The sequence below is a fragment of the Bemisia tabaci genome, chromosome 3, assembly GCF_918797505.1.
Source record: "Bemisia tabaci chromosome 3, PGI_BMITA_v3".
Lineage (NCBI taxonomy): Eukaryota > Metazoa > Arthropoda > Insecta > Hemiptera > Aleyrodidae > Bemisia > Bemisia tabaci.
The window spans coordinates 9,571,914-9,598,266 of record NC_092795.1 but is presented as its reverse complement, the minus strand read 5'-3'; the positions used below and the strand labels follow the sequence as shown (position 1 = coordinate 9,598,266).

Here is a 26,353-nt window from a genome sequence, read left to right as displayed (position 1 = left end):
TAGTTGTCAGTTATAGCTTGAAATTTGTATAATTTCCATGCAAGGAACTTTTACTTAATTATTATCTCTCGAAACTATGTAGGCAGTGATCAATTTTTTTTATCTTTTCAAAGCAAGAAGTTTTCAATTTTCCTACCTGTTGCATAGTCTTATTGTTTCAAAAGCTACATATTCATGGTGATTTCTTCACTTGTCCATGCTTAACCATGCTTATCAATACTGTGTGAAAATTATCCTCAAGTAAAGTTCCAGGTGTTTCCAACTTTATTTTAAAAATTCTCTGGACCATGTTATAAATCAATAATTGTGAAAAAAAAAATTAAAATCAAGTTATGAATATTAAATATGAAGTAAGTATTAAGTCTTGACGAAATTTGTATACTTTTCTTACACACTTTTTCCAGACAGCTTAGAGCAATATTAATTTAATTTGATGGAAAATTCCATTTTGACCGGTCTTTGGAATACTAATTTCATGCTTAGTCCTGTACTTTTGTTTCCAAAAACCCTTATTAACCCATTACAAAGAAACAATATTTTTAAGAGATATTAGAACCACACACATTCAATGAGACTCTGAAGTGCCAATAATCTAGAAAATATTTTTCCTAAAAACAAAGAGCAAAACAGACCTGACCAGTCCAACCCATTGGACATATTGATTTATGCTGGTGTTTTATGTGCACTGTTTGGCAACAAGTCTCACCTCTTACCCCGCCCCCTTCCTGTGAGATAAATTCAAACTGTAAAATCCCATTCATGACCAGTGGTGAGAAAATCTTTTATTTTTTTTTCCATTCAGGTAATATTGCCTGCCTTGTTATGGGTAGCCAGTAGCCTCTCTCTTCTGATATTTGCAAGAAATCCCCTGGGGCTAGGTTTTTTGTTTTTTGGCCTCTCTTCAGGTAGATCACATAATAGACTTTCACCCCTGTGCTCAGTGTTAATTGTTCTCTTGAGCTCTCTTCCCCTTGCAGTTTGCAACTGAGCAACTGCAACCAAGTATTGTTTTTTAATCTCAGTGCTTCATTATAATTTGTTTTATCCTAGTTGTTGTTAATTTTCTTTTTAATCTAGGGCTGTACTTCCATCATTTTAGAGGTGAGTATTTTTTTTATACATTTATTCAGTTTATTCTTGTGGTATTTTTAATTGAAATTCTTTTATCTCGACTTAAATATGAAAAGGCCATGTGCTTCTACAACTCTGCTTGATGAAAAAAATTGTATTTTTTTTTTTTTTTTTTCCTTTGTGAATGCTTTTTTCATTAGTGATATTGAAAAATCTTCAGTAGAGATTCATTTTGTAATGACAAATTTAAAAAAAAAGCATAAAATGAAATAACCACAAATGTGACTCATTTGAAACTGTTTTTTTTTTTTTTTTTTTTTTTTTTTTTTTTTTTTTTTTTGAGGGGGGGGACAGTAATTTTTTCTCTCCACTACTTAGATATTTATTTATCCTGCAAGAATTTATTTTTACATCCTCCCCTCTCCGTCCAACAAGTCGATCAGAAGATTGTGCTTTTTTTAGTTTTGTACGAAGTAATTGCCAGGTTGATTACCTGTCTTTGACTTAGTTCATGCTGTTAAAATTCTCAAAAATACTTTTCTGAATCAACATTGGTACAACAATTTTTACTTTTTATTTATTTATTTATTTATTTATAATTGACCAGGTTGCTAAGATATTTAATCCTTCATTAGTAGAATATCAATGGCCAAAGTTCAAAACCACGTATCTCCAATTGTGACATTGCAGACTCTATCATTCTTTTTTTTTCCCTGGAAAACTATTTGATATAATTTCTTGAAAATTTTCCTAATTCCTCTTCTCTTTAAAAATAGGAGCAAACATTTTGAAACACCTCAATAGAGATATGTGGTTTTGCACTCTTGTCATAGATATGAAGCATTTGAACAAAAAAATCGAACAAGAAATTTTTTCAAGAAAAAAAGGGGGAAAAAGGGAAAAGATGATCAAAGTTTTCACTCATTAAAGCAAAATCATCAACCCTAGTGGTGTTTTTTTCCAGTTGAAGATACTTCAAAGTAAGATGTAATTTTAGAACAAGGACCTTTAGAACAATGAGAAATACTTTGTAGAATTTTCAAGAAATTTTATGATTTTTCCTTTATTTTCAGATTTACATGCAGGCTTTGAGGACAAATGGAGACAAAAATGACCGACTTCCTCAACTACAGTGTGAAGGAATTGCAGTGTTCCATTTGTAATGAGCTTTTCATCCAGGTAAAATTTCCTCTCTTAAAAACTAGCTTTAAAGCCTTTCAGCCTTGGTTACCAGTTTTCTTGTGTTTTGCCAGTCTTGAAAGTTATAACGTTTCAATTTTAGAAGTATCAAATTGATGGCTGAACTTAAAGTCCATTCTTCATTTTTGACTAGAAAACTAATAAAAGCAATTTCTTGAATATCGACGGCGTAAGTCCGGAATCACACATCTTGTTTGCAGTGTCTGAAAATCTCTGCCTCTATGTTATTTTTTTACAGGAGAACAAATTGGCATCATTCCTTAGAGTTTATGCAGAATTTTCTTCGCACAGAGAAGAAAAATCACGGCAGTTTTAAAGAATTGCTGTTGAGTAGATTTCCGTTTAAAAAATAAAGTATGACAGGAAGTCTGCGACGTCGCAAACCGAGTTATGTGATTGCCATCTTACACTGTCGATATGTCTATGATGTGTCCTCTCTACTCGAAAAATATTCTGTAAGAATTCCTACCCATGAAAATCGCTTATTATTATTGAAAAAAAAATAAATAAATAGACAAAAAATAATAGTTGAGAAACTCTAAAACTCAGGTATGAGTTATCCGAGTTTAGCCCTAGATACATTCAGGAACTTCTCATTAATGATGTCTAGCACTTTAGGGAGGGAGGGGGTGTTGCGGATTCCTTAATTTGCAATGCCTTACTTTTTTTCCAGTTTTATAATGAGAGCCTTTCCAAGTTCCAATTTTCCTGTCTCGTCAAAACTTCACTAGACAATGAATACACATATTTCACTAAAAATTTCAGAACCACAATAAGGAGGTTTGGTTCAGTATGATTGTAGGAGAGAAGCCCAGCACTCCATGTCATGTCAAGCAGCAATCAATACCATGATAATTCCTTCTTAATTTTTGATGAAATAGAAATAACTCACATTTCTCTTCTTTTTTCAGCCAAGGATAATCAACTGTGGACATATCATTTGTCTGTTCTGTCTGATGGAATGGAAAAAAGAGCAGAAAAATTGTCCCCTCTGCCGTTGCTTAATCACGTCACACTGCAGATGTCCAACGATTGATAATATTATCGATGGGATAGTCAGAAGATTTCCTGAAAGTCAGAAGGAAGAGCGATTCAAAGCAGTCAGTTCAAGAGGTAATGAATTTGAGCTTGCTCAGTTTCTCTAAATTTCCTGCACTTTCATCATGAGTAAAATTTTAAACTTGTATCAGAAAGAAAGCTCTGAACATCAAGTGAGATGCAAGCATCACTAATTATGAAACATATTGACTGTAAAATGATTAAAAAAGACGAAAATCTAAAGCCTTCATCAATGTATTGTTTGAGCCCAAAAGAAAGAAGAATGCAAAACGTCCTGACATTTGGATTTAGGGTCATTGTCTTGAAATTGGTAGCGCAAAAAATACAAATTTAAGTCATCTCAAAAATAATGCAATGATCGTCTTTTTAAAGGACCTATAAAAGACATCGAAGCACAATTTTAACTTCAGGACACAAGACTAATTAAAATTTGACGAGACATTTTTTTTTTTTTCATAAAATTTCCGTCAACATAGCTTTTTATATGGATTGTTGCTTAGCCGTTAATGGGATTTTTGGGAGGTATGACACTCATGGCACCACAATGGCACATATGGCATCTTGAAGTTTACTCACACAAAAATAACAATTACAATACAAATGAATCATCGCAGCAACAGTGCTGATTTGTAAGTCTGGAGCCAATTTGTAATGGAGGTGGACTAGCAGTAAGGCAAAATCCTCTGAAAATTTGGAAGACTAATTTTCACAAGATTTCCAAAAAATGCTTGTTTTTCAACGGAAATTTAGCAACGTATGACGGCTCATACAGCGACTTCCGTAGTAGATCAGTGTACCTGGATCATCTATCACAGAAATTATAGTATCTTAAAAAGTCATTCTTGTTGGCCAAAAATTCTAACTTTAATAAATTCTTTGGATCATCCTTCTAGATCAAAATTTTCTTTCATGTTCGAATCCATCATTTTGTTTCTCCACATTTTTGTTCATTTCCTTTGTTAACTAAATTCTGTCTGCTTGTTTCAGATGATGTTTCTACAACTCCTACAATACCTCCAAGCTTAGATACTGGAAATCGGTATGTCACAGCACTTGTTGTAAGATGCTAATTTTTCATAATCAGGGGTATAATTTTTGCCTAATCGGGGGCTGGCGTTGTTTTCTTTAGAAATGATCACCAAATCTCGCAAAGAAAAGAGAAAAAGATCTCAAATTTATGAGAGGCTATAACCTTTCATAAATTTGAGGTCCTACTGTGTTTGAGCCTTGCGATAGTGCAATTTTCATTGACGTCCTCAAAAGTATGTTGTGCAGCATGTCATCGTGAACAAAAGTTCCTATAGGCCAAACAAGATCCCATGTGCGGTTTTCGAGATATTCGCCGTTTTATGTGCGTAACCGGAGGTTTCGCGCGCTCCCGCCGGAGCCATACCATTGTGCGGCGCCGCTCGTGCCCTTCCCTCCCAGTCACTCTCCGCTGCCCCGCCGCCCATACCTCGGCTCCTCTATCGCTCCAACTACGACGCTCACGAGGCTGCGCCCATCATTACCGGACCGCGCCCGCACGCCGTCTTCTTACGCGGCCTCTTCTTCGGCCATGTCGCCTCTTTTTCTCATCGATCCTTTCTCTAAGTCTTCAGAAACGTTTAAGAAGTCCATTTTTACTAAACATGATGATGCTAGTATCACAAATAATACAAAAAGAGAGGAAAAACAAATGATAATCCATGCGAAAGTACGTAGGAGGGTTGGAATGCCTAAGAGACGTTAAATAAAACGAACTTTTTTTTATTTTCTTCCCTCTTCCTTTCTTTCTTTTTTTTCTTCATTTTTCTCATGTGGAAGCAGTGAAAGTAACTTCTGTCGGAAGATGATGTTGATGTTTTTTCTTTTTTTTTTTTTCTTTCAATAATGACGTGGCGGAGGTTGAGGGTAATTAGTCGGCTGACGATGCCCAAGTAGGAATTAAGTTTGCTTTAGTCTTGACTTAGCTGACAAAAGGCCCCGTACGCGCATGAATGTTACGGTCGACCTGCAACTCTTTTTCATCATCTCTATGGAGTTCGTCTTGGATGTACGATCTGATTAGAGGATACGATCAGCAGATAATAAGATGGCTGATAAGGTGGTGCTGCAAGTTGGAGCGACTTAAGATGTGACCATTTACGCCTAAATGGACATCTCTCTTCCTTGAGTTCAGTTATTAATGATCCCTCTCTCCTCCTCCATTGGTGCGGTTCAGCTAAGTCAAGACTAAAGCAAACTTAATTCCTACTTGGGCATCGTCAGCCGACTAATTTACCCTCAACCTCCGCCACGTCATTATTGAAAGAAAAAAAAAAAAAGAAAAAACATCAACATCATCTTCCGACAGAAGTTACTTTCACTGCTTCCACATGAGAAAAATGAAGAAAAAAAAGAAAGAAAGGAAGAGGGAAGAAAATAAAAAAAAAGTTCGTTTTATTTAACGTCTCTTAGGCATTCCAACCCTCCTACGTACTTTCGCATGGATTATCATTTGTTTTTCCTCTCTTTTTGTATTATTTGTGATACTAGCATTATCATGTTTAGTAAAAATGGACTTCTTAAACGTTTCTGAAGACTTAGAGAAAGGATCGATGAGAAAAAGAGGCGACATGGCCGAAGAAGAGGCCGCGTAAGAAGACGGCGTGCGGGCGCGGTCCGGTAATGATGGGCGCAGCCTCGTGAGCGTCGTAGTTGGAGCGATAGAGGAGCCGAGGTATGGGCGGCGGGGCAGCGGAGAGTGACTGGGAGGGAAGGGCACGAGCGGCGCCGCACAATGGTATGGCTCCGGCGGGAGCGCGCGAAACCTCCGGTTACGCACATAAAACGGCGAATATCTCGAAAACCGCACATGGGATCTTGTTTGGCCTATAGGAACTTTTGTTCACGATGACATGCTGCACAACATACTGAAGTTTCAACGCATTTGACAGAGGGCCATTTTCCAATTTTGGTACGTTCCACCACAACTAGATCTGAACAAAATATTGGAGCTATGTATTCCTTGGTGTGTGCTAATTTTTCTCATTAGTTTTTATTAATGAGTAATCGTCAACATACCTTAACCGAGGATCTTCACATAAAATGCATCTTCGTGGCAAAGTTCGTCTCGCCTCTTTTGTAGCCCCAACAAAATTCTGTTCCTATTCTGTGCTAGCGGGAACTATTGGATCAGCTTTGTAATGATTCACTTTTTTGTGGATAAACTGATTACCGGAGAATATATGTTAATGGATGTACTCCTTCAATATTTAGTTCAGATCCAGATTTGGTGGGACATGTCAAATTTTTGCAGCTGTTAATGAAAATGTGACTGCATTTATATCTCCCTGTAGCCGCTCATAAATTCAAGGTCTTTTCATGGCCTTTTCTCAACTTGCATTTATAATCTCCTCTGCAGTTTCAGGCAGGGTTTCATCAAGTAAAAAACGAAATTACACAGCCATCTGCTGTTAGTAGATGTTATTCATGCTGAAAAATTACTGTGGCATGAAACGCACAAAATGAAAATATTCATCTAATGGATCCCTGATGTTGCGATCTAACTACCGAGCAAACTCTTAAGTATTCATGCTCTGCACAGCCATTGATTCACTAATCCTCCAACTCGTTATCTTGCAGAGTGTATTTTGTATTACTTTCAATTTTCTCCAATCTTCTAGCTTTGGCCAATTATAAGCAATTTTTTCTCCTAAGCGTATCAATTTGTTCATCCTGATTGTAAGATTAAATAAATTCTTTTTTGTGATTTCAGATTACACTCAAACCTTCCAGAGAGTAGAAGTGCGATGGCATACATCTATACAAGTATTTTTAATAGGCCAGAATATTTGAATGATTTTGAAGTAAGCTCTTGACGCATAGTTCCTGAATTTCTAAGAATTGGATGTATTTGTGTATTTGCAACATTTGAACTGGTCACAATTGATTCAATGAAGAATTGAGAAATATTTTGCCATCTTAGTTTGTCTTTTTATATTAAAAAAGGTACAAATGATAGCTTTTGACAATTTTTTCCTTAGAATTTCATGACTCAAAAGCCATGAACGTACGTGTAGATTCCTTAAAATGTTCTGACACAAACTCATGCCTACAATTTGGTGTATTTTTCTCAGTTTTTTTTCTTGTAAAGAATAAAAGACGAATTAATTAGGATTTAATTCCTCATTGTTAGAATGAAGGTTGAGGCACCATGTTAGAATGAAGGATGCGCTTAAAAATGGTGATCAAGCATCCGTTCACTAATACGGGTTTTTGAGAAAATGTTCAAAGAATTTCGGCACCAGTCAATCTTTTTGAGTCAGGATTGACAAACTGACTAAAGAATGTTCGATAAAAGATAAAACAAGAGTTCAGACGAAATAAGTTGTATTGGCGTCATGAAGGCACATATCACAGATTTCACAAATTGAATGTCACGAAGTTTTACAGCGTTAAAGTTGAAATAAAGAGTTGCACTTTTGATAGAATAAAACCGATGAGAGAGATATACACGGGTCGTGGGTCATAAGGATGTTAAAAGACCAGAGAGAGAGTTTACATGTTCGTGGGTCATAGGGATGGTAAAAGACCCTAGAGAGAGACTACACGGGTCGTGGGTCGTCAAGATGGTAAAAGACTTCACTTTTTAGGCAACCCACGCTTATATAGTCTTGCTGACGTCACGGGTGGTGAGACAACAAGGCTACGCGTGATTGGTTGGCTATAATCTATGTAGGTATCAGTTGCAAGTCTAGTAATTAATTTTATGGGACATTATTGAAGATTGTATAGGGATAAAGTGAAAAAGTTGAAAATAAGGACTGGATTGACTGAAACTAGAGTTAAAAATGGAAATCGAAAAATGTAAGGGAAAAATATGCTGAGGTGTTGACACTCATCTCTAAACATATTACCTACTTACTCCGACTATACCAATTTTGACCAAAAAATGTATAAATCATTGAGCTGTTTTACCAATTTTTGTCTATTCACTAGGTAATAAATCTGCCTTTCTTGCAAAAATTTGTATTTTAATATGTAACCTTTAAACGAGGACTTGAGTCTCATGATCAAATTATGAATTATAATATGTAGCAGAGGACCTCGCTGATTTTGGTTGATGAGATTCATTATAGAGGAAAACAGATATGGACGTAAAAGCTGCATCAGACCATCATCGGAAGAAAAGCCTGCGGGCTGTAACACAGCAATAGCAGTCGGATCTTTTCCCGCTAACGCACTGACATAGCCTCTGGCTCTCCATTCAGATCTGTGCATAAGAGTAGCACAAGTTGATAGAGGTTGCACAAGTCGATTCAATGTCCATACCTATTTTCCTCCTGCCACGGGTAAGATTTGATGCTTGCATTGAAACCAGCTTTAATACGGTTGCTTAAAAAAGTGAATCAACCATCAATAAAACTCAATTGATACAAATTCAATGATGAAACACAACTTTAGAATCAATTAATAGATTTTATTCAATATTCAGTCTTAACTCTTTGAAAACTGTAAATCTAGGGGGTAACAGTAAAAAGTTTAAAAATGACAAACAACAAGGGATATTATCGATATTCAAAATTGAACATTGTAAAATTACGGGATAAGGGTAAAGAGTAATGAATGAATGGTTTGGCAGTTTTACATGTATACAGTAGTATTTCCTCATTGCACTTTTTCTCCACAAGTTGCCGGTCATGGTCAGTAAAAACGTTTTGAAATAACCCTCATGATAGGGAATCACAGCTATTCAAATCCAAAATTCATGTAAAAAAAGAGCGGGGGAAAAAAAGGAAATTTTCTTAAAAAGTAGATCAAAAGGGGGCAAACAGGTCTTTGAGACACGATTTTACATAATTTTTATCACAGGTAACTGAAAGAGTCAATTACAGGTAATGATACCAATTTCTTACTTTTTGCAAAGCCCATTCCACATGTAAAGTTCAGATAATAGATAACGTGGAGATCCTGAATTTACAAAAAGATGTGCAATAACAAAAAATGTGATTAGGAGTTCACTCTCTAGCCATGGGCCATTGATAAATGATATCATACATTTTCAAGTAGGCGACAAAATCATAACATATTTGAAGAGCGATTAACTGTAGCTTGAAAACTTAAAAGTAATAAAAAGCTTGCTTCTGTTCACTTCAATCAAGATGGCAAAGTTACCGAACTATTAAATATCATTGGTGCTTGCAATTAACGGAGAGTTTCAAATTATAAAATAAAGCAAACATACAGGAACATTGATTTACCTTAAAATATATCATGAGAGAATCGATAAACAGGATTTTGGTTTAAGACTTTAAAGTAGAAAGTAGAGTATGAAAAAAATATAATTTAACTCGATTAGACAACAGGATTCTAAACTTACTGAACACGTTTTAATCGAATAAGTTAAAAGCTATCAGCGAATGATTTACCAAACTACACTTTAAAAGTGGTAAATCATGCTTTATGTACAAAGCGGTTTTGCCCTAATTTTTTTTTTTTTTTTAAATTTTTAGCCTACACATAAAAAACCGAACAAGGACAAATCAAGCTAAAAAGCAAAACAAAATATACAGAGAGAATATAGAATGGAAATAATTTAAGAACACCCGCAATCTTTCAGTTTCTCTTGTGATAAAATAGCTGCAACGTTAATTTTGGCTGTAGTGTTGTGACAAAGTTTTCATAACCAATTTTTGCCAGGTGGCTGTACAATGATGAAACGCATTGAGATGTCTTTAGAATAGAATTAAAGAGAGTGGTTAACTTCCATACTCTGTTGAAAATATTACTAAAAAAATATTACATAATAGATTCATAAAATTTAAATTCTAGAGTTTGTTCATACATTTAAAATTGATTAAATTCAAACTGCAGGTGCTTTAAAATAGGAAAGAAACTTTTGCAAAAACTAAATGTATTATACTCCTGGTATTCATTCCCATTCAATTTGTTTTTAAAATTAATTCATATAAAATTCTTAAGCGCGGGAAACAGCAAAAAAAAAAAAACAGAGTAATCAGCTTGCTGAAAATAGGTACTTGCCTTACACAAAAAAATAAAACACAGTAGTAATCAGCTTGCTGATAATAGGCACTTGCCTTACAAAAACACCCTCAGGCACTTACTTACGGTTCATGGCATTTACAAAATAAAAAATAACAAACATATCCGCTGATTAAATACTTGTAAGAATAAAACTTTCATTAGATGTAAATAATGTAATCTATTAAATCTAAAATGGGATTTTAATCAAATTAATATGGCACTCTTTTTAACAATGTTGCAACGTCCAATGATTTCAGCCTTGTCTTAACATACTAAAAACCAATATCTATTTCTTATCATATCTTATATTTTCTTTCCTTATCTTCTGAAAGAGATTTCTAATTATTAGGATGAATTTAATAATGACCTAAATAAACTTGAGATTCATTTGGCATGTACCTCAAAAGATCACATTCTTGCAATAACAATTAGGTAGACGGAAAGTAAAAAATTCTAACAACAGCTACAGTAAAAAACTGATTTGAATCAGGCCTGTGCTCAAACCTATCCCAAATTTTGAAAAGCTACGTATTAAACATTTGGATGGAATCTATAGGGATCGAAGAGAAGGCTTCCGACCGAAAGAAAAATCTTCGACGCAAATGTAGATGAAATTGCTGCAACCAACGATTCATATTTAAGTGAACACACTGGCAGAGTATTATTCCTTGATCATTTTTGTTTATCTGGCATTAGGACTGACTTGAGCATAGATCTTGTTCATATCACTTAAACAACATAGTTTCTGTATAAAAAGTTTGGAAAATAATAAAAATAAAAGCTATAAGTTGATGAAATTTATTGATTGCTATTTATATTCTTAGGGCCTTATCTTAAAACTTATGCTTTTTCCTTGTTGCCGAAAACTTTCAGCTCATTTCTAAGGACTTTTCCTGCAGGGTTGCGTGGGATCATATCTAAAAATCTAACGCCTCCGGCAAGTTTCTTGTAGGCTGCAACTTTGGGCTCGACATGTTGGATTATGTCTTCCTCGGTGACAGTAGAACCCGGCCGACGAACAACAAAAGCCCGTGGAATTTCACCAGATAATATGTCAGGGATTCCTACAACAGCTGCGTCCGCGACTCCTTGGATTTGCATGATAATACTTTCAAGCTCCGTAGGTGAGACCTGTAGGTAAGACCAAGAAAAATGTTAGATGAAAAAAATAAAAACTGCACATAGTATGAATAAGCACTCAGCACTGAGGAGTAATATAAAAGGAACTTTTAACATCTTGACTATGGCCGCGCTTTGTGGTGAAATAAAATGAAATACAAGTATTAAACAGTGAGTTATACAAATTTATTATGAAAAAAAAAAAAAAAAAAAAAAAAAAAAAAAAAAAAAAAAAATTATAAACAGTAAAATCAAATGAAAGAGATGGAAAAAACCCCAAAAATAAAAGAAAATGAAAAAAAAAGAAATCAAAAACGTTAAAAATTAAATTTGAAAAAAAACAACTGAAAAACATAAAAACAATAAATTAAAAAAAAAATTCAAAAAAAAAAAAAAAAAAATTGATAATTGAAGTCTGGCGTATCCAATTCAAATGACAATTGACGAAAAATACCTTTTTACAAGGAGTATAATTAATGCAAAAAGGCAATAATGAAAGGCAAAGAAAGAAAAATATTTGATAATCATCACGGGAGCACGCGACAGTCTTGGATTGAACCCGCAAATTCAAATTTCCCGCCGCAGTCAGGAGGGGAGGACTTCGAACCAATCAAGAACTTCATCAACAGCCGTCAATCACCGTTCCGCTACGTCACCGATATCGGTCGATTCGGATGAAAGTTGCGAAACGAAAGCCACGATTAAAGGGCAAAAGCGTTGTTTTGATATAAAGTTCGTTTAAAAGAAGTTCAGGTGAAGTGTTCGTGATCCATGAATTCGGTTAAATCATGAGTAAATAGTGAAAACCTGTGGCCTGAACGGCAGTTGTTAGTCATTAGCATCCAGTAAGCTCTCACCGCGGTCGTCATGATGGAAAACCCGGAGGAAATTCTCCAAGCATTGGAAATGTTCGCTAGATTGAAACCTCAAGGAATCCCGGCTGAACTTGAAGAATATTTACGCTTTGTTGCTAAGACAGGTGACCCGGTTTATCAGTGGTCCCTTGTTAAACCGCTTTACGTACAGAAACTCAACAATGTGATAAGTGAATTTTTTGATTCACAACCTATGGCTCCAGAAATCCCACCTAGTCCTAACGTAGAGCCCTGGAACTACGAGAGGATGAAAACAATGTTACTAGAACGACTAGAGACTTTTATGGGTGCGCCTTTTACAATACAAAGAATCAGCGAGCTACTAGTATCACCCCGGAGTGAATACAACCGTATTGACAAGTACATGCGTGCGGTTGAGAAGAACGTTTTGGTTGTGAGCACACGTGATTCACTTTCTCGATCTCAGTTGGACAGTGTCAAAAACCAAGAGGCTGTCAATGGAATTCCTGAAAACAATGGCACTGCTGACGATATGGGCAGAAATATGCTCAACTCGGAACTCGGCCTACAAAATTCTGCACCTCCGCCATCAGATGAATTGCTTGACATTAAAGCAGACGAACTTGAAATGGATAGTTTGTTGATCGAAAATATTCCTGATGATAAAATTCAGTGGGTTAAAGCAGATAACATCACAAATGCTATTAACTCAGCTGCTTCCATAGCTGCTGAAATGACCTCTCAGAACTCAGAAGATATGTCAACTGATATAGATCTGGTCTCTACGGAAAGTAATTCCAATTGCTGAGTCTGCCCCTCCAGAACCTGTTCCTGAAACTATTTCTCAACAATCAGTAGAACCAATGTGTGTTGAGCCCGACCCTGCTATGACGGAGGCTCTTTCGGAAATGACTGAGCCTATGGCGTCGATGTCAGAGACTTTGTCAGCAATGACAGAGCCTTTGTCCAACATGACTGACCAACATCACATAATGTCAATGAGTGAGCCTGTACCAACTGAAGCTATTCCAACCCCAACAGAGTCCGTGCCTTCCGTTCCTGAACCAGTAATTACAGAACCAATGGCTGTTGAATCATCAATAGAGATGACTCCAATTGATACTAACGAAATGGTTCCTGAGCCAATCAAGAGTGAACCTGTAACGGTTGAAGCCTCAATCATCAAAGAAGCAACCGAGGTCTCAGAGACTACCCCAGAACATTGTAATGGCACCATAATTGACCCTTCCATGCCTGACAGTAACACAGCTAATAATGAAAGTGGTGTTGCAGACGAAATGAGCCTTCTGTCAGAAGATTCAATGTCTAGTAATCAATTATCAACTGTCGCTGGAGAAGTCACATCATCCCTAAACGTACTTGTTACTGAAGAGAGTTCCTCTAATTTAATTGGTGATAACTCAATACCTCAAGTAACGGAATGTGACAGCATTAAAAATGAGTCGGAAATGTTGATTGAAAGTTCATCAGATGCTCAAGTTGCGACACCTGATGTTCAAAGTGGCAGTGAAGCGCAAGCAATGGTCAGTGAAGCAGTGCCAGAGACAAGCACAGTGTTACCTGAGATCCCTGCCACCAGCACTTCCTCATCAGACAGTGTTCCGAACAAAGATGATGTTTCGACAACATCTGCCGAATCAGCAGATGAAGAAAATCAGCCAACCATTACACTACCAGAAGACGAGTCCTCAAACGAAGCCCCTACTGCCACAACCAGTGAGCCTAAAGAAAGTGCAAGTTCCTCAAATCCAGCAGATGACATCCTGGTCACACTTTTAGCAGACAATGAAAGTCTTGGCTCAACAGATGAAGTAATAGGTCTAACTCCTGTCGTCACGGAGCCACAAGATACACCTACCGAGCAAGCAACCACATCCACATCTGCATCAGTCATTGAAGAGTAAGTCGTCCCGAATCCAAACCAGTACCAAACTTCTAGATACTTTGAAGCACAAATAATATCATTAACTAGAATTTGTATCTAAATGAAAATTTCTACTTAAAAGCAACTTATGACTTCAAATTAGATGACTTTACATTTTCCTCAAAGAAGATAAACAAAATGGAAAATACTAGAACACCTCAATAATAAAAGGCTTTTATAATTTGAACTTAAGTAAGCGTTCGCTCTGCCAAAATTTATTGTAAATAATTATTAAGATAAAAGAGTGCTCTTGATGAGTCATGTCTGGACTTTTAAAGTATCTTCAGCGCAGTTTCCATCCTAATATTAGCAACCTGCATTAAATCTGACGTGAATTCAGGGAATTTATTCCACTCATTTGCAAACCACTGCCAGTCAGGTTAATCAATACCATGAGTATGTTTTTTAACAAAATTGATCTTTGGAACTGTGAACATTTCATGGAAAACCTATCCATCCATTTTAATTAAGAATCCACAAACCCAATTCAGTTTCTATTGTGATGAACATCACTTATGTATATTCTATCATACAAAATATTAATGACACATTTTCCTCTAAAATTTCTCAACAGATTGGAAGCTGCCTCATGATTCATTGATAGCTCGATTAAAATGAAGTTACTCAACGCTTGAATAAACTGTAAAGGTAGCTGAATTTCTGTATGTTTCATTTTCTATTATATGTACATTTTCCTAGCTGCAAGGCACTTTACATAGTTTGACGAAGAAAGCTGTTAATTTCACAGCTGAATGTAGATACAGGCACAAGTTAAGTAGATGTCAAGGCCCATTGAGAAACGCCTGATTTGGGGAACTGCATGGAGAAAGAAAAGAATGAGAGAATGTCACATCGAAAAATAGCACCATTCAACATCAATTTAGGTGGTAACCCATGGGCCAACTGATGACTAATGCATTTGGGTTGATGTGATGTTTGTCCATTCTTTTCTTTCTCCAATTCTTCACACTTGTATTTCACTGCCATTTTCACCTTTGAGAAATAACCAACTATGCAAGGGTCATTAAAATACTTAGGCTATAATTTAACGTCAAAATCCAGTAGGTTCATTCTTAATAACTTGATCAGATAGTCTCATTTAATCTGTTCCTGATGTAAATATTAGAACTTTAATGGGGAGAGAGGAGGTTCAAGTAGCACCTAGGTGAAGTTTGATCCATTGCATACTACCAGTGAGTTATGAATTCGTTCCGAGCTACAAGAATGTGTCATTTTTTTAATGAATTCTCTAATTAGAAACCAAGAATTGATTGGGTGGATTAATGGTATTGCCGAACTACATTGTACATGGCCCAATTTTCTCCGATGTTAAATTTTTGAACAGAAAATGAAGCAACACTGAAACTCGAAATTTTGTGAGTGTATTCTTCCGAATCTTGGGTAAACATACAGAAACTTTGAAGACGTTTAGTTGTCATTTAAAAGAATGAAACATCAAAGAAAATAGGCAGCAAGAAATGCTGTTCAACTGATTCTGGTCAAAGATTTTATTGGGCTGTTCATTTATATTTTTCAATTCCAGAGATGCTGAATTATTGATGTTTTTCTGTGGGCTTGGTGGCTTGCTTTTATTTGAGGACCAATTTGTAGGACTGTGAAGCAGGGTATAAAAAATGTTTCTTTGCTACTAATTTTACGATTGAAGGCGTGAAATGTAAAAATTATACGCACTGAGATTTTTGTAAGGTCTTATCACAGCACTACTCAATGCTGAGTCGAGTTTGAAATAGTCTCATGTTTAAGTGAAAGTTGGACCAATCACATCCAAACCTCAGATATTTATAGACGATGTACTTAAGTAATTTGTCAGGATCAAAACTTGTAATTTAAAAAATGAACCCATAAATCCGGAATTCCTAGAGCTTCATCAACATTAACGATAAACTAAAATAGGTATCTTATCAGCTTAATTCTTAAGAATTATTTTTTTTTAAAAAAAATAGAAAAGATCTTTAATACACCTACTGATATCTTTGTTTATATCAATTCTATGTAAATCCCAACACCTCAGCTCAAAATTGTTTCTTACTCTACTCTCTGCTGAAGCTGCAAAAGCACTTCTGTGAATTTCAAAATGGGTTCAAACCTCCAAATGTTGAAATCGGAATATTGCTGATAAACAAATATTGCTAACTCAAGAGCTCTTGTTTCCGTTATCGTACCCGACCTGAGAAAGGGGTCAAACCAGGCTTGAAAGACTGATAAGATGAAATTTCAGTTGTTGCACATTGTCAGACAGATAATCAGTTGTTTGAATAGAGAATTCTTTACTGTTAAGACTTTGATATTGTTTGCGGAAATATTTGGTTGCTGATAAGATCAATTCAGCATATAAATTTTTTGAAGGGAGAGGGAGGGGGCATGAATAGTAGCCAAACAAAGTAGCCAAACGAAATAGAATTATTTTACTGTAAAAGCATGAAAGAAGCACTCTCATCTTACGATCCCTTAATGTATGTTACCTAATAGAGTATCACGCAGAAGAAGGTTCTTGGCCAATTCTTCTAATAATAGGTTATAGGATTGAAATTGTAAGTCCCAAGTACATTTCTAAAAATAGTGGACGTAGATTCCACTCTTAAATAGTGATCACAAAATTAGGCAGGAAGGAAAGAATACATTTTTACCAACAAGAATTACTCAGCCTATAAAAAACTAATCCGACCCAAAAAAAAAACTTGCTTTTCTTTGTTATTCTCAATTTTTCAAGTAAGATACTCATTTGCTTTTATGTTATATTATTCAAGAATTTTGGGGGAATAATGACAGTCAATTTTTGATGGCGGTTCAAATTGTTACTACTCACACCTTTGTTATGATGTCGTTCCTGCAACTCTCATTTACCTAGTTCACTATAAATTGCGATCATTTTTTAGAGGCAGTGCCCGACAGAACTATTCTTTCATGAAGTCTGATTTGGACACTATAAGTCAATTTTAGGAAATATTAATTAGACAAAAAAATGTAAATATTGAGAATTTTTTAAGAGTCCTGTAGTTCTGTAAATAGACCTATGTCTTTAAGGCACTAGCTAACTCCTAGTTTTTCCCTCTTTTTTTAGACGAAAATTATTTTAATACCTTTGTCATTCTTATTTTATCACATGAAACTGCATTGATTGTATTGATACGGATCAAATAAATGATCTGAATATTTGACAATTCAGCCTTCTTTATCATCCTTGATTTGGAGAGACAGCAACCTTTTTTCAATCTCTTCAAGTTGCACTCAAGTGCAATGATGGGACAATGGCTAGGAATAAATGCAAGGTCGCAGTTCAGTTGTCCAATGTAAAATTTTGTGGACAAACCAAAGAGTTCATTCAAAAGTTTAAAAAATTATTTCTAAGGAGGGAAAAGCTAATCAAAAGCCGAGAATCGAGTTGAAGTAACATGGCTTTGTTTGAAGTTGAGTTCAGCCCATCAAGTTTTGCTTTCAATGTCTTAATATGATATTGTCCTCAGCCCCCACCCATTTTCTATCACCTAAGTTAGGTGTTGTGAAATTTTCATTGTCTCATTCAACAGCCATGATAAAAATTAGCACTGCACCTCTGTTTTGGGGAAATAATTTTGTAAAAATTTTCTGTGAATTGTGGCACAATCAATATTAGGAAAACGTTTTGCATTCACAGCAATTTGAAAAATTAGGACCATTGCACAGATATCGTTCAATTCTTTGGTAATTCCCATTTTTCTCAAAATAAGTGTAACAAACTCTGAGATATTGATAGGTACAAGTGCAATAGTCCTTCAAAGAAAAGCAAAGTGCATCGGCACAGCATGGAAACATTTGAATGAATACGGCAGATGTTACTTTTAAAAGTTCCAAAACACATGCATTTGCAGCATGTTCCAGGCTGTCCCCCATTTTTGATCACAATTCAGGGGCTCGAAGGACACAGCGTAAGAGTGCAATTTTTGCTATTCTGAGAAATTTGTGTTTAAAGTTGCAAGATCAAATAGTGCCTTATGATGAAAAGGAAGTTCAAACTCACTTTTTGATGCATAAAAATTGGAATTTGGGAGTGAATTGTTCACAGAACATATATATTTCAAAACTAATTTTAGTTGAAATCATTTATAATCAATTTTTTCAAAAACTGCACTTACGCGCCTTGTCCTCCAAGCCCTTCAATTCGTAATTAGTTCTCCTTGAAGACATTTAAAAAAAACTTTGGCTCCAAAAAATTGGACCTTTTTACTTCCGCAACAATAAAAATTGTAAAAAAATCAGAGAGGGCTCCTCCATTTTTTTTCTGTTCTCCCAGAGGTTCCCACCGGTTTGCATAACTGGACCCGTTGCCGGAAGTTTCTACATTCCTGACCAATCATCTCTCTCATGCCAGCATTTTAAACTGTTCCAACAGTCCAATTTGCCCAATTCCTCTAGCAGGAATGACCAAAAAATAAACAGGCCATTATATTTAGCATTTTTTGCACCACTGAACGAAGCTTTCCTTTTCAAAAATTGTGAGCTTTCTTCTCTTTTGAAAAACACCAATTTTAGATTACCAATGCCACCCCTACCCATGAACTCGAGAGTGGACATATAAATGTATTTCACTCTCCTTTTCTGCTCTTCATCACTATCCTATGAAAAGTTTCTGCAACGCCTATTTTTACTGTTAAACAGGAACTCTATGAGAAAAGTGCCCTTGAGTTTCACTGGAGGTGCAGAAAATTGGACCACTTTCCCTTGTGCTGTCATATAAGAGTGTCACTGGTGAGAGAAGAATGCTCAGCAAATAGAGCCAGCCAGGCCAAAATTATTCAAGAAGGAGCCCCAATACTACTAACAAATTGAAAATATGCTCCCAATTAGACTGCATTTTAATTCTTCAGACCACATGTAAAATAAAATTAAAACAGAAAAAATGTGTTGACTGAGATCATGTTCTCTCTCGAGCAGGAAGACCATTACTGTTAGGATGAGCACCTTCACATACGCAATGCGACTTGAGACAACACCTCGTAGCAGACTATAAAAAAACACACATGCAAGCTTCCCCAGGCTTTTAGTAAAAATTTTGAGTTGTTGAATCTTACCTGATTTCCTTTGACTTTGATGAGTTCCTTTGTCCTGTCAACGATGAAAAAGTAGTGATCTTCATCGTAGTAAGCAACATCACCCGTGTGCAGCCATCCCTCTTCATCGATCGTTTCTTTCGTGGCCTCATCATTCTTCAGGTATCCAGCCATAACCTGTTGACAATCAAATGCAATTTTACAGAAAATCTGTTTAATGCCGATAGAATAGATCCCAGCGACAGGGGGTGTTAAGTGAGATGAGGGAGTGTCAACTCCCTGATAACCTGTGGGAAGACCGAGCTTTGTGGCGATTAGGTGTCGCAAAGCGCCAAAGAGCGCTATAACAGCGACTCGTATGTATGTATGAATAGATCCCTATTTGCCCCTTTTAAACTGTTTTACTCTCAAAACCCAGAAGTGTTATTTCTTACTCAATTTCACATCCATCTGTGGATGATGCTTAGGAGAGGTAAACACAAGGGAAATGTGTTTGCTGGATAGCTTATTCAACAGTTTTTAATATATCTGCATTCAGCTCTCTGGCTTAATTGGATTTTACAAATAAAATCAGTTGGTATTCAATAATCAGGAGACTGATTTCTCACACAATTTAAACTCGATCTTGTTTTTTTGACCATTCATATTAACATGCTTGCTGTCCATAAATCTTTACATGAATATTCTCATCAGGCCAGGAAAAAAACGCAAAAAATGACGGTATTCGTTCACTTAAAACCACGCTTGCATTTGGCTGCACTTTCTTTCAGCTACATAAGTGACTAAAGCTCCAAAACTTCTTCCTATAAAGGCTCCATCTTACAGCAGCAAAATGAAAAGGCGCCAGTCACTGTGACTGTTTTGGCTTGACGTTAAAATGTGAGAATATTTATTGGTTTCCCTACCTGAGGTCCTCTGACGTACAGCTCTCCTGACTGATGAGCATCTAAATCTTCCTTTGTTGTTAAACTAACAATTCTAGCTTGTGTTCCTTTGACTAATTGACCTACGGAACCCAATTTACTGGCGGGTAAATTCCAAGGTGTTAAGGTTGTGCAAGGAGAGGTTTCAGACATTCCATAACCTGCATAGGAAAATCCAAATTCTTCGTTAAATACATACATAACAAAAAATTTAAAAAAAACTGAACGACAAAAAATTTATGAACGAAAACAGATACTGATGGTTGATTTAGATACAACTGCTCTTGATGTACAACTTATTGTGGGAGGATGAATGAAAAAAATCTGTACTTTTTATTAGAGCCATGGAGAACTTCTGAAAAAAATTACATTGAGTAAAAAGTAGTTGGTAACTTTTCAGTAACTCCATTGAAAAACAATTAGACGTATGAGCCGAGTCGCATATTCACTAAACTAGTTTAAAAAAACAAGTTTTACAATTCACTTTTCTGTTTGAATATGAGATACATGCCTAGATAAAAATAGAATGACTTATGTTCCCTATAAATTTCAAATTTTTTTCTTTAAATGCTTTCAAAACTTCGGCATCACTCAACAGTTACAAGAAAAACTTGAAGACTTTCTGATGCAGTCTCATGTTTTTGGGAAAAACTCATGACGTAAAGATTTCCCTCACTCATGATTTTCACAGTAAGTGCACCACTGTTGGGTGAGCGGTTCAAAAATTACTGGAGGTCGAGGAACAATTTTTTTTCATAATGTAATTCAAAAGTCTTTTCATTCAGGCAAGTCATTGCCATTCAGTTGAAACTTTAAAGTACTTTTAAGAATATGTAAAACTCCAGTCTTGACTTCATTTGAAAACAGACTTCCTAAAATATGTGAGATTGGAATATTTGATGAGAATAATCTACCTAGCGCCACAAATGCGCTGGGAAACTATTTCTTTGATCAAATACCATCGTAAAGGGAAGCTAGAAAAAATTTGTGAGAGCCCAAGGGATCATTTCAGCATTCACTGAGATCTGCTAGTATCAAACAAGTACATTTTATGGCCCACCCCTTGGCTCAGCCTTTGAATATCACGGATTGAAATTATTTTTCTTGAAATTTCTCTTACCTTGTCTAATACTAACATTATCTCTTCCTAATTTGTACTTGAATTTATCTATTAAACTTTTTGGTCCTGGAGCAGCACCACTAGTTACTTCTTTGATTGATGATAAAGTTTCTGCCGTGACAGCAGGATGTGAAGCTAAGAATAAGAGTAAGGACGGCACTACAAAAAGAATGGTTGGCTGTGGAAAAAAGGAAACATCAATTCAATTAGATCAAAGATAACTTATCATTGTGCTTGTTACCATATATAATACCCTGGCCACTTGGCCCTGGCTAGAAATGTAGAAGCTTTTAAGGAAAACAGCTTTCTGTTCAACGGACAAAGTCGTGACAGTCGGCTAGATAAAATTTGCTGTATTATATGTAGTGCAGGAGAAAATTTTACAAAGCATATAATTAAGCAGATATCACTTGAAGATCCATAAAATGGACATTTGAGGCAAAACGCATAATCATAGGCACAAAGCTCTTCTTTCCAGGTTTTAAATCTGGACATCCAACTGGACTCACTCACAACAGGCAATACAGATGAGGTGGGGTTTATGTGATTCAGTTTCTACTCTGTCGTGTACCCACAGGGTATGATATTGCCAGATAATGTATGACTTAACTTTTTGTAAGACACAAAATTGAGGTAAACCACTTGCAACTTATTCTTTTTGACACTTTTGAGAAATTTGCATTAAAATTTCAAAATGTGACTTTTCTACCCAACTGGACTGAAATCGCTTTATTAAAAATTTTAACTCTGTGAATTGAGGTCTCTGTTTTCATTGGACGGTTGTATATTTTACATTTTCAATGTTTACAAATAAAGATTAGATGATGGAATTTGAAGGGAATACAAACCTTATACTTGAGGACACATTCAATATATGCTTCAGGCGTAAATTTTGGAATGGTTATCATGTGCATACCATACATGAGTGCTGTGTTCAAAATACCATTAAACCCGTACGTGTGAAAGAAAGGCAGGACACTCAACACTCTTTCTTGCTCCGTTTCTGAAATCAGACCAAAGCCTCAGTAGGTAAAAATATATTCACCATTGAGTAGCAGAAATTATTGAAGGATTAAAAACTGGAATTGGTGCTGAAAGGATACCAACATCTGATTTTTAAACTTAAGAAGCTAATTTGACATTCTCGCTAGCTCATCTCATTTTCTACAGTTCATTCGCAAATCAGTTTCGACATTTTTCATTTTCAATCAATATAAACAAAAAAAAAAATAACATTTTTTGCCTGATGGACATTTTCGGTTTGGAGTAGTATATTTTTTGGTCATCTGATGAAATTAATTTTTCACTCTTTTCTATTACCTGATGTTGGTGTGTGGTTGACAAAATCAGGGTGCTTGCACTGTTCTAAGTTGACTGCGCAATTTTTGTGGGTTAATTTGACTCCCTTGGGCATTCCAGTTGTCCCACTTGAGTACGGCAAAAGGGCTATATCATCAGCGGAAACTTTTGGCAGTGGTGTGTCGAGTGAAAATCCTTCCATTATGAGCTCTTTAAGGCCAAAGACTTTCTTTTCCGGAGCGGAGTCACCGCCAACAACAATGTGTCCTTTGTACCCTTTAAGTCCTTCCACTGCCCCTTGAGCCAAAGGCACAAACTGTTCGATGGTGATGACACAAGAAACTTCGGCATTTTCGAACTGCCGCTTTATTTCACCTGAAATAAACAATAGTTGAGATTAAAGTCACCGTTTTCAAGATTTGCTACCTCGCTGGACTATTGGCTGGACAGCTGCTTGGAAAAATTGGAAAAATCAAACAGTACCTATCATGGTGCGAGCGCAGCATCATGGTTCGCACTTTCAATTCCCACTAAAGGAGAGCTCAAAAGGATCTTTTTTGGCCCTCACAAATTTTCTCACACCTTCACCGCATTGAAAAATAGTGTCGAAAATACAAAAAACCTTTCCCAGATAAGTAGAATGGTTTGGCTTCAGATTGGTGAAACTTGTAACCCTTGTATCCTGGTTTTTTAAATAATTTCGGAAATCACATTTCGATGGTCAAAGCGCGAAACTACGTACCACCGTTTGCAACGTTACAGATTTTCTGTCATACTTTATTTTTTCTCTGGAAAACTAAGGAGGTCTACTGTAATTTACTTACAATCCTAAGGGAGTTCTTAACGAAATTAACAGTTTTTTTTTTTTAAGGTAGTCTTTTGAAATTAGAGATTTTAAACTTTTTGACAGCGTTGCTTCTAGAGGCGAGATCTGAAAGGTCTTTGTCTTAACTCACCGACAGTGTAGAGAGGGTTGACAACGGTAACTGTAAGTCCTGCTTCCAAGGCTCCGTGGATGGCGATGACATACTCAGGGATATTGGGCATGAGGATACCAACAACTTCACCTGGCTTCAGACCCACCTTTGTTAGTAGCGACTTGGCAAAGTTTTGGCACAGCACGCGTCCTTCGCCATATTTGTAGGAGCGTCCGGTTGCGCCGCAAGTCTGAGAAACAGAAAAATCAGTTTGTAAACACTCTATAAGACTGAGGCTGAAGAACATTCAAACCACGTTTCATTTTATTAGCTTCTTTTTGCAATCAGTTCTTGAACGCGAAAAAATGACAGGTGCGCCGAAGAGTTACAAGCGCTCGAGTAAAGCAGGCGCGCTTTTTCAAACTAGCGAGGATTTGCCCGCGCCACTCAGAGTGTCGCTCATTGGTTCTGGCAACACTATGTCGCGAATGATGGGTGGAAACGCGGGAGCGCTTTGCGTTGTTGCCGTTTTTATCAGTTGAAAAATACATTAACTAATGAATTTTGATAGGGTCAACGCCGAATAGGATTTTTTCCGAAATTTTTTTCAGTGTTCCTATTGGACAACAATTTTCTCACCGATCGTGTGATTCGAGGATCGCAGGATTGATGAGTTAAGCTCAAAAAACAACGAAGAAGCTGGGAAAATGCATTCCTCCGATTGCGACGATGGTATCCACCACTCGTTTTTCTTATCTTACTATAGTAAAAAAAAATAAGGCCTTTTTTGTGTGTACGTCCGTGTCATTTCGCATTCTCATTGGTCTTTCATTAACCAATCAGAAAACGTCATTGAAAATCCCCGGGAAATTTAAATGTATTCTTCCGTAAAGGAATTATTGATAGGTAGACAGGTATAAAAATGGGATGTATTTCTTCTAATAACCAGGATAAAAGGGAGGATTATTACCTATACAGGATAGTCCTAGAAAAACGGGATGTACCTATATTAATAAACCGGGATAACAGGAAGGATATCGATCATTGTGTATCGATATTCGATACATCGTTTGTTCTAAAGCAGTATTGACTGGGATAAAACGGGATTTCTTCATAATAACCGGGATAAAAGGGAGGAATTTTACATCCTATACGGGAGAGTCATGGATGAACGGGATGTACCTATATTAATAAACCGGGATAACAGGAAGGATATCGATCTTTGTGTATCGATCTTCGATACATCGTTTGTTCTAAAGCAGTATTGACTGGGATAAAACGGGATTTCTTCATAATAACCGGGATAAAAGGGAGGAATTTTACCTATACAGGATAGTCATGGATGAACGGGATGTACCTATATTAATAAACCGGGATAACAGGAAGGATATCGATCTTTGTGTATCGATATTCGATACATCGTTTGTTCTAAAGCTGTATTGACTGGGATAAAACGGGATTTCTTCATAATAACCGTGATAAAAGGGAGGAATTTTACCTATACAGGATAGTCATGGATGAACGGGATGTACCTATATTAATAAACCGGGATAACAGGAAGGATATCGATCTTTGTGTATCGATCTTCGATACATCGTTTGTTCTAAAGCTGTATTGACTGGGATAAAACGGGATTTCTTCATAATAACCGGGATAAAAGGGAGGAATTTTACCTATACAGGATAGTCATGGATGAACGGGATGTACCTATATTAATAAACCGGGATAACAGGAAGGATATCGATCATTGTGTATCGATATTCGATACATCGTTTGTTCTAAAGCAGTATTGACTGGGATAAAACGGGATTTCTTCATAATAACCGGGATAAAAGGGAGGAATTTTACCTATACAGGATAGTCATGGATGAACGGGATGTACCTATATTAATAAACCGGGATAACAGGAAGGATATCGATCTTTGTGTATCGATCTTCGATACATCGTTTGTTCTAAAGCAGTATTGACTGGGATAAAACGGGATTTCTTCATAATAACCGGGATAAAAGGGAGGAATTTTACCTATACAGGATAGTCATCGATAAAACGGGATGTACCTATATTAATAAACTGGTATAACAGGAAGGATATCGATCTTTGTGTATCGATCTTCGATACATCGTTTTTTCTAAAGCAGTAATGACTGGTATAAACGGGATTTCTTCATAGTGACCGGGATAAAGTGGAGGAATTTTACCTATACAGGATAGTCATGGATAAAACGGGATGTACCTATATTAAGAAACCGGGAAAACAGGAAGGATATCGATCTTTGTGTATCGATCTTCGATACATCGTTTTTTTCTAAAGCAGTAATGACTGGGATAAAACCGGATTTCTTCAGAGTGACCGGGATAATATGCAGTAATTTTACCTATACAGTATAGTCATTTATAATAGTGGATGTAACTATGTTAAGGAACCGGGATAAAACACATCAAATGCATCATGAAACATAGCAAACACATCAAACACATCATGAAACACGTAAAACGCAATATACACATCATGATACACCTAAAACACATCAAACACAACAAACACATCATGAAACACAATCAAACACATTAAACACAACAAATACATCATGAAACACAATCAAACACATCAAACGCAACAAACACATCATGAAACACAATCAAACACATCAAACACAACAAACACATCATGAAACACAATCAAACACATCAAACACACCATGAAACACAATCAAACACAACAAATCGCATGTATCGATAATCGCACGTTTCGATAACCGCATTTATCGATTCCAAATTCCCCCAAATTTCCCCATTTATACAAAAAAT

The 26,353-nt window shown here is 36.2% G+C and overlaps 4 protein-coding genes and 1 long non-coding RNA gene across 7 annotated transcripts; 3 read left to right on the top strand and 2 right to left on the bottom strand.

Moving 5' to 3' along the window:
• Positions 1-1,077: 1,077 nt before the first annotated feature.
• On the top strand, positions 1,078-9,271 carry LOC109030971 (E3 ubiquitin-protein ligase rnf8). 3 transcript variants are annotated; one of them, XM_019042213.2, is made up of 5 exons: positions 1,078-1,101; positions 2,145-2,250; positions 3,183-3,384; positions 4,318-4,369; positions 7,070-9,271. In XM_019042213.2, the coding sequence occupies exons 2-5, from the start codon at positions 2,170-2,172 to the stop codon at positions 7,170-7,172; spliced, it is 438 nt and encodes a 145-aa protein (XP_018897758.1). In that variant the 5' UTR covers positions 1,078-1,101; positions 2,145-2,169; the 3' UTR covers positions 7,173-9,271. The 3 variants fall into 3 exon arrangements, with proteins under 3 accessions (XP_018897758.1, XP_072153833.1, XP_072153832.1); XM_072297732.1 differs by lacking the exon at positions 7,070-9,271 and having other exon boundaries at positions 4,318-4,591; XM_072297731.1 differs by lacking the exon at positions 1,078-1,101 and having other exon boundaries at positions 2,113-2,250.
• On the bottom strand, positions 1,635-7,075 carry LOC140224193 (uncharacterized). Its single transcript, XR_011899443.1, has 2 exons — positions 6,376-7,075; positions 1,635-3,339 (listed from the first exon to the last, which is right to left on the bottom strand). It is a non-coding gene; the product is annotated as an uncharacterized lncRNA (long non-coding RNA).
• Positions 8,753-23,867, bottom strand: LOC109030970 (uncharacterized). Its single transcript, XM_072297729.1, has 7 exons — positions 23,585-23,867; positions 22,650-23,003; positions 22,178-22,332; positions 21,330-21,507; positions 20,192-20,370; positions 19,308-19,463; positions 8,753-11,469 (listed from the first exon to the last, which is right to left on the bottom strand). The coding sequence occupies exons 1-7, from the start codon at positions 23,850-23,852 to the stop codon at positions 11,179-11,181; spliced, it is 1,581 nt and encodes a 526-aa protein (XP_072153830.1). The 5' UTR covers positions 23,853-23,867; the 3' UTR covers positions 8,753-11,178.
• On the top strand, positions 12,151-13,101 carry LOC140224192 (serine/threonine-protein phosphatase 4 regulatory subunit 2-like). Its single transcript, XM_072297730.1, has one exon. It carries the CDS (start codon positions 12,325-12,327, stop codon positions 13,099-13,101), a length of 777 nt encoding a protein of 258 aa, XP_072153831.1. The 5' UTR covers positions 12,151-12,324.
• LOC109030969 (Protein phosphatase 4 regulatory subunit 2-related protein) lies at positions 13,098-17,420 on the top strand. The gene is made up of 2 exons (XM_019042211.2): positions 13,098-14,214; positions 14,813-17,420. The coding sequence occupies exons 1-2, from the start codon at positions 13,157-13,159 to the stop codon at positions 14,829-14,831; spliced, it is 1,077 nt and encodes a 358-aa protein (XP_018897756.2). The 5' UTR covers positions 13,098-13,156; the 3' UTR covers positions 14,832-17,420.
• Positions 23,868-26,353: the final 2,486 nt, after the last annotated feature.

Excerpts from the sequence above, each read along its gene's own strand:
- LOC109030971 (XM_019042213.2), top strand. The coding sequence starts at position 2,170 with ATGGAGACAAAAATGACCGACTTCCTCAACTACAGTGTGAAGGAATTG. Across the intron at positions 2,251-3,182 it reads GTAATGAGCTTTTCATCCAG|CCAAGGATAATCAACTGTGG; the intron begins GTAAAATTTCCT and ends TTCTTTTTTCAG. Across the intron at positions 3,385-4,317 it reads CAAAGCAGTCAGTTCAAGAG|ATGATGTTTCTACAACTCCT; the intron begins GTAATGAATTTG and ends TGCTTGTTTCAG.
- LOC140224192 (XM_072297730.1), top strand. The coding sequence starts at position 12,325 with ATGATGGAAAACCCGGAGGAAATTCTCCAAGCATTGGAAATGTTCGCT.
- LOC109030969 (XM_019042211.2), top strand. The coding sequence starts at position 13,157 with ATGTGTGTTGAGCCCGACCCTGCTATGACGGAGGCTCTTTCGGAAATG.
- LOC109030970 (XM_072297729.1), bottom strand. The coding sequence starts at position 23,852 with ATGTTCTTCAGCCTCAGTCTTATAGAGTGTTTACAAACTGATTTTTCT. Across the intron at positions 21,508-22,177 it reads AATGTGTCCTCAAGTATAAG|CCAACCATTCTTTTTGTAGT; the intron begins GTTTGTATTCCC and ends TTTTTTCCACAG. Across the intron at positions 20,371-21,329 it reads TAATGTTAGTATTAGACAAG|GTTATGGAATGTCTGAAACC; the intron begins GTAAGAGAAATT and ends TTTCCTATGCAG.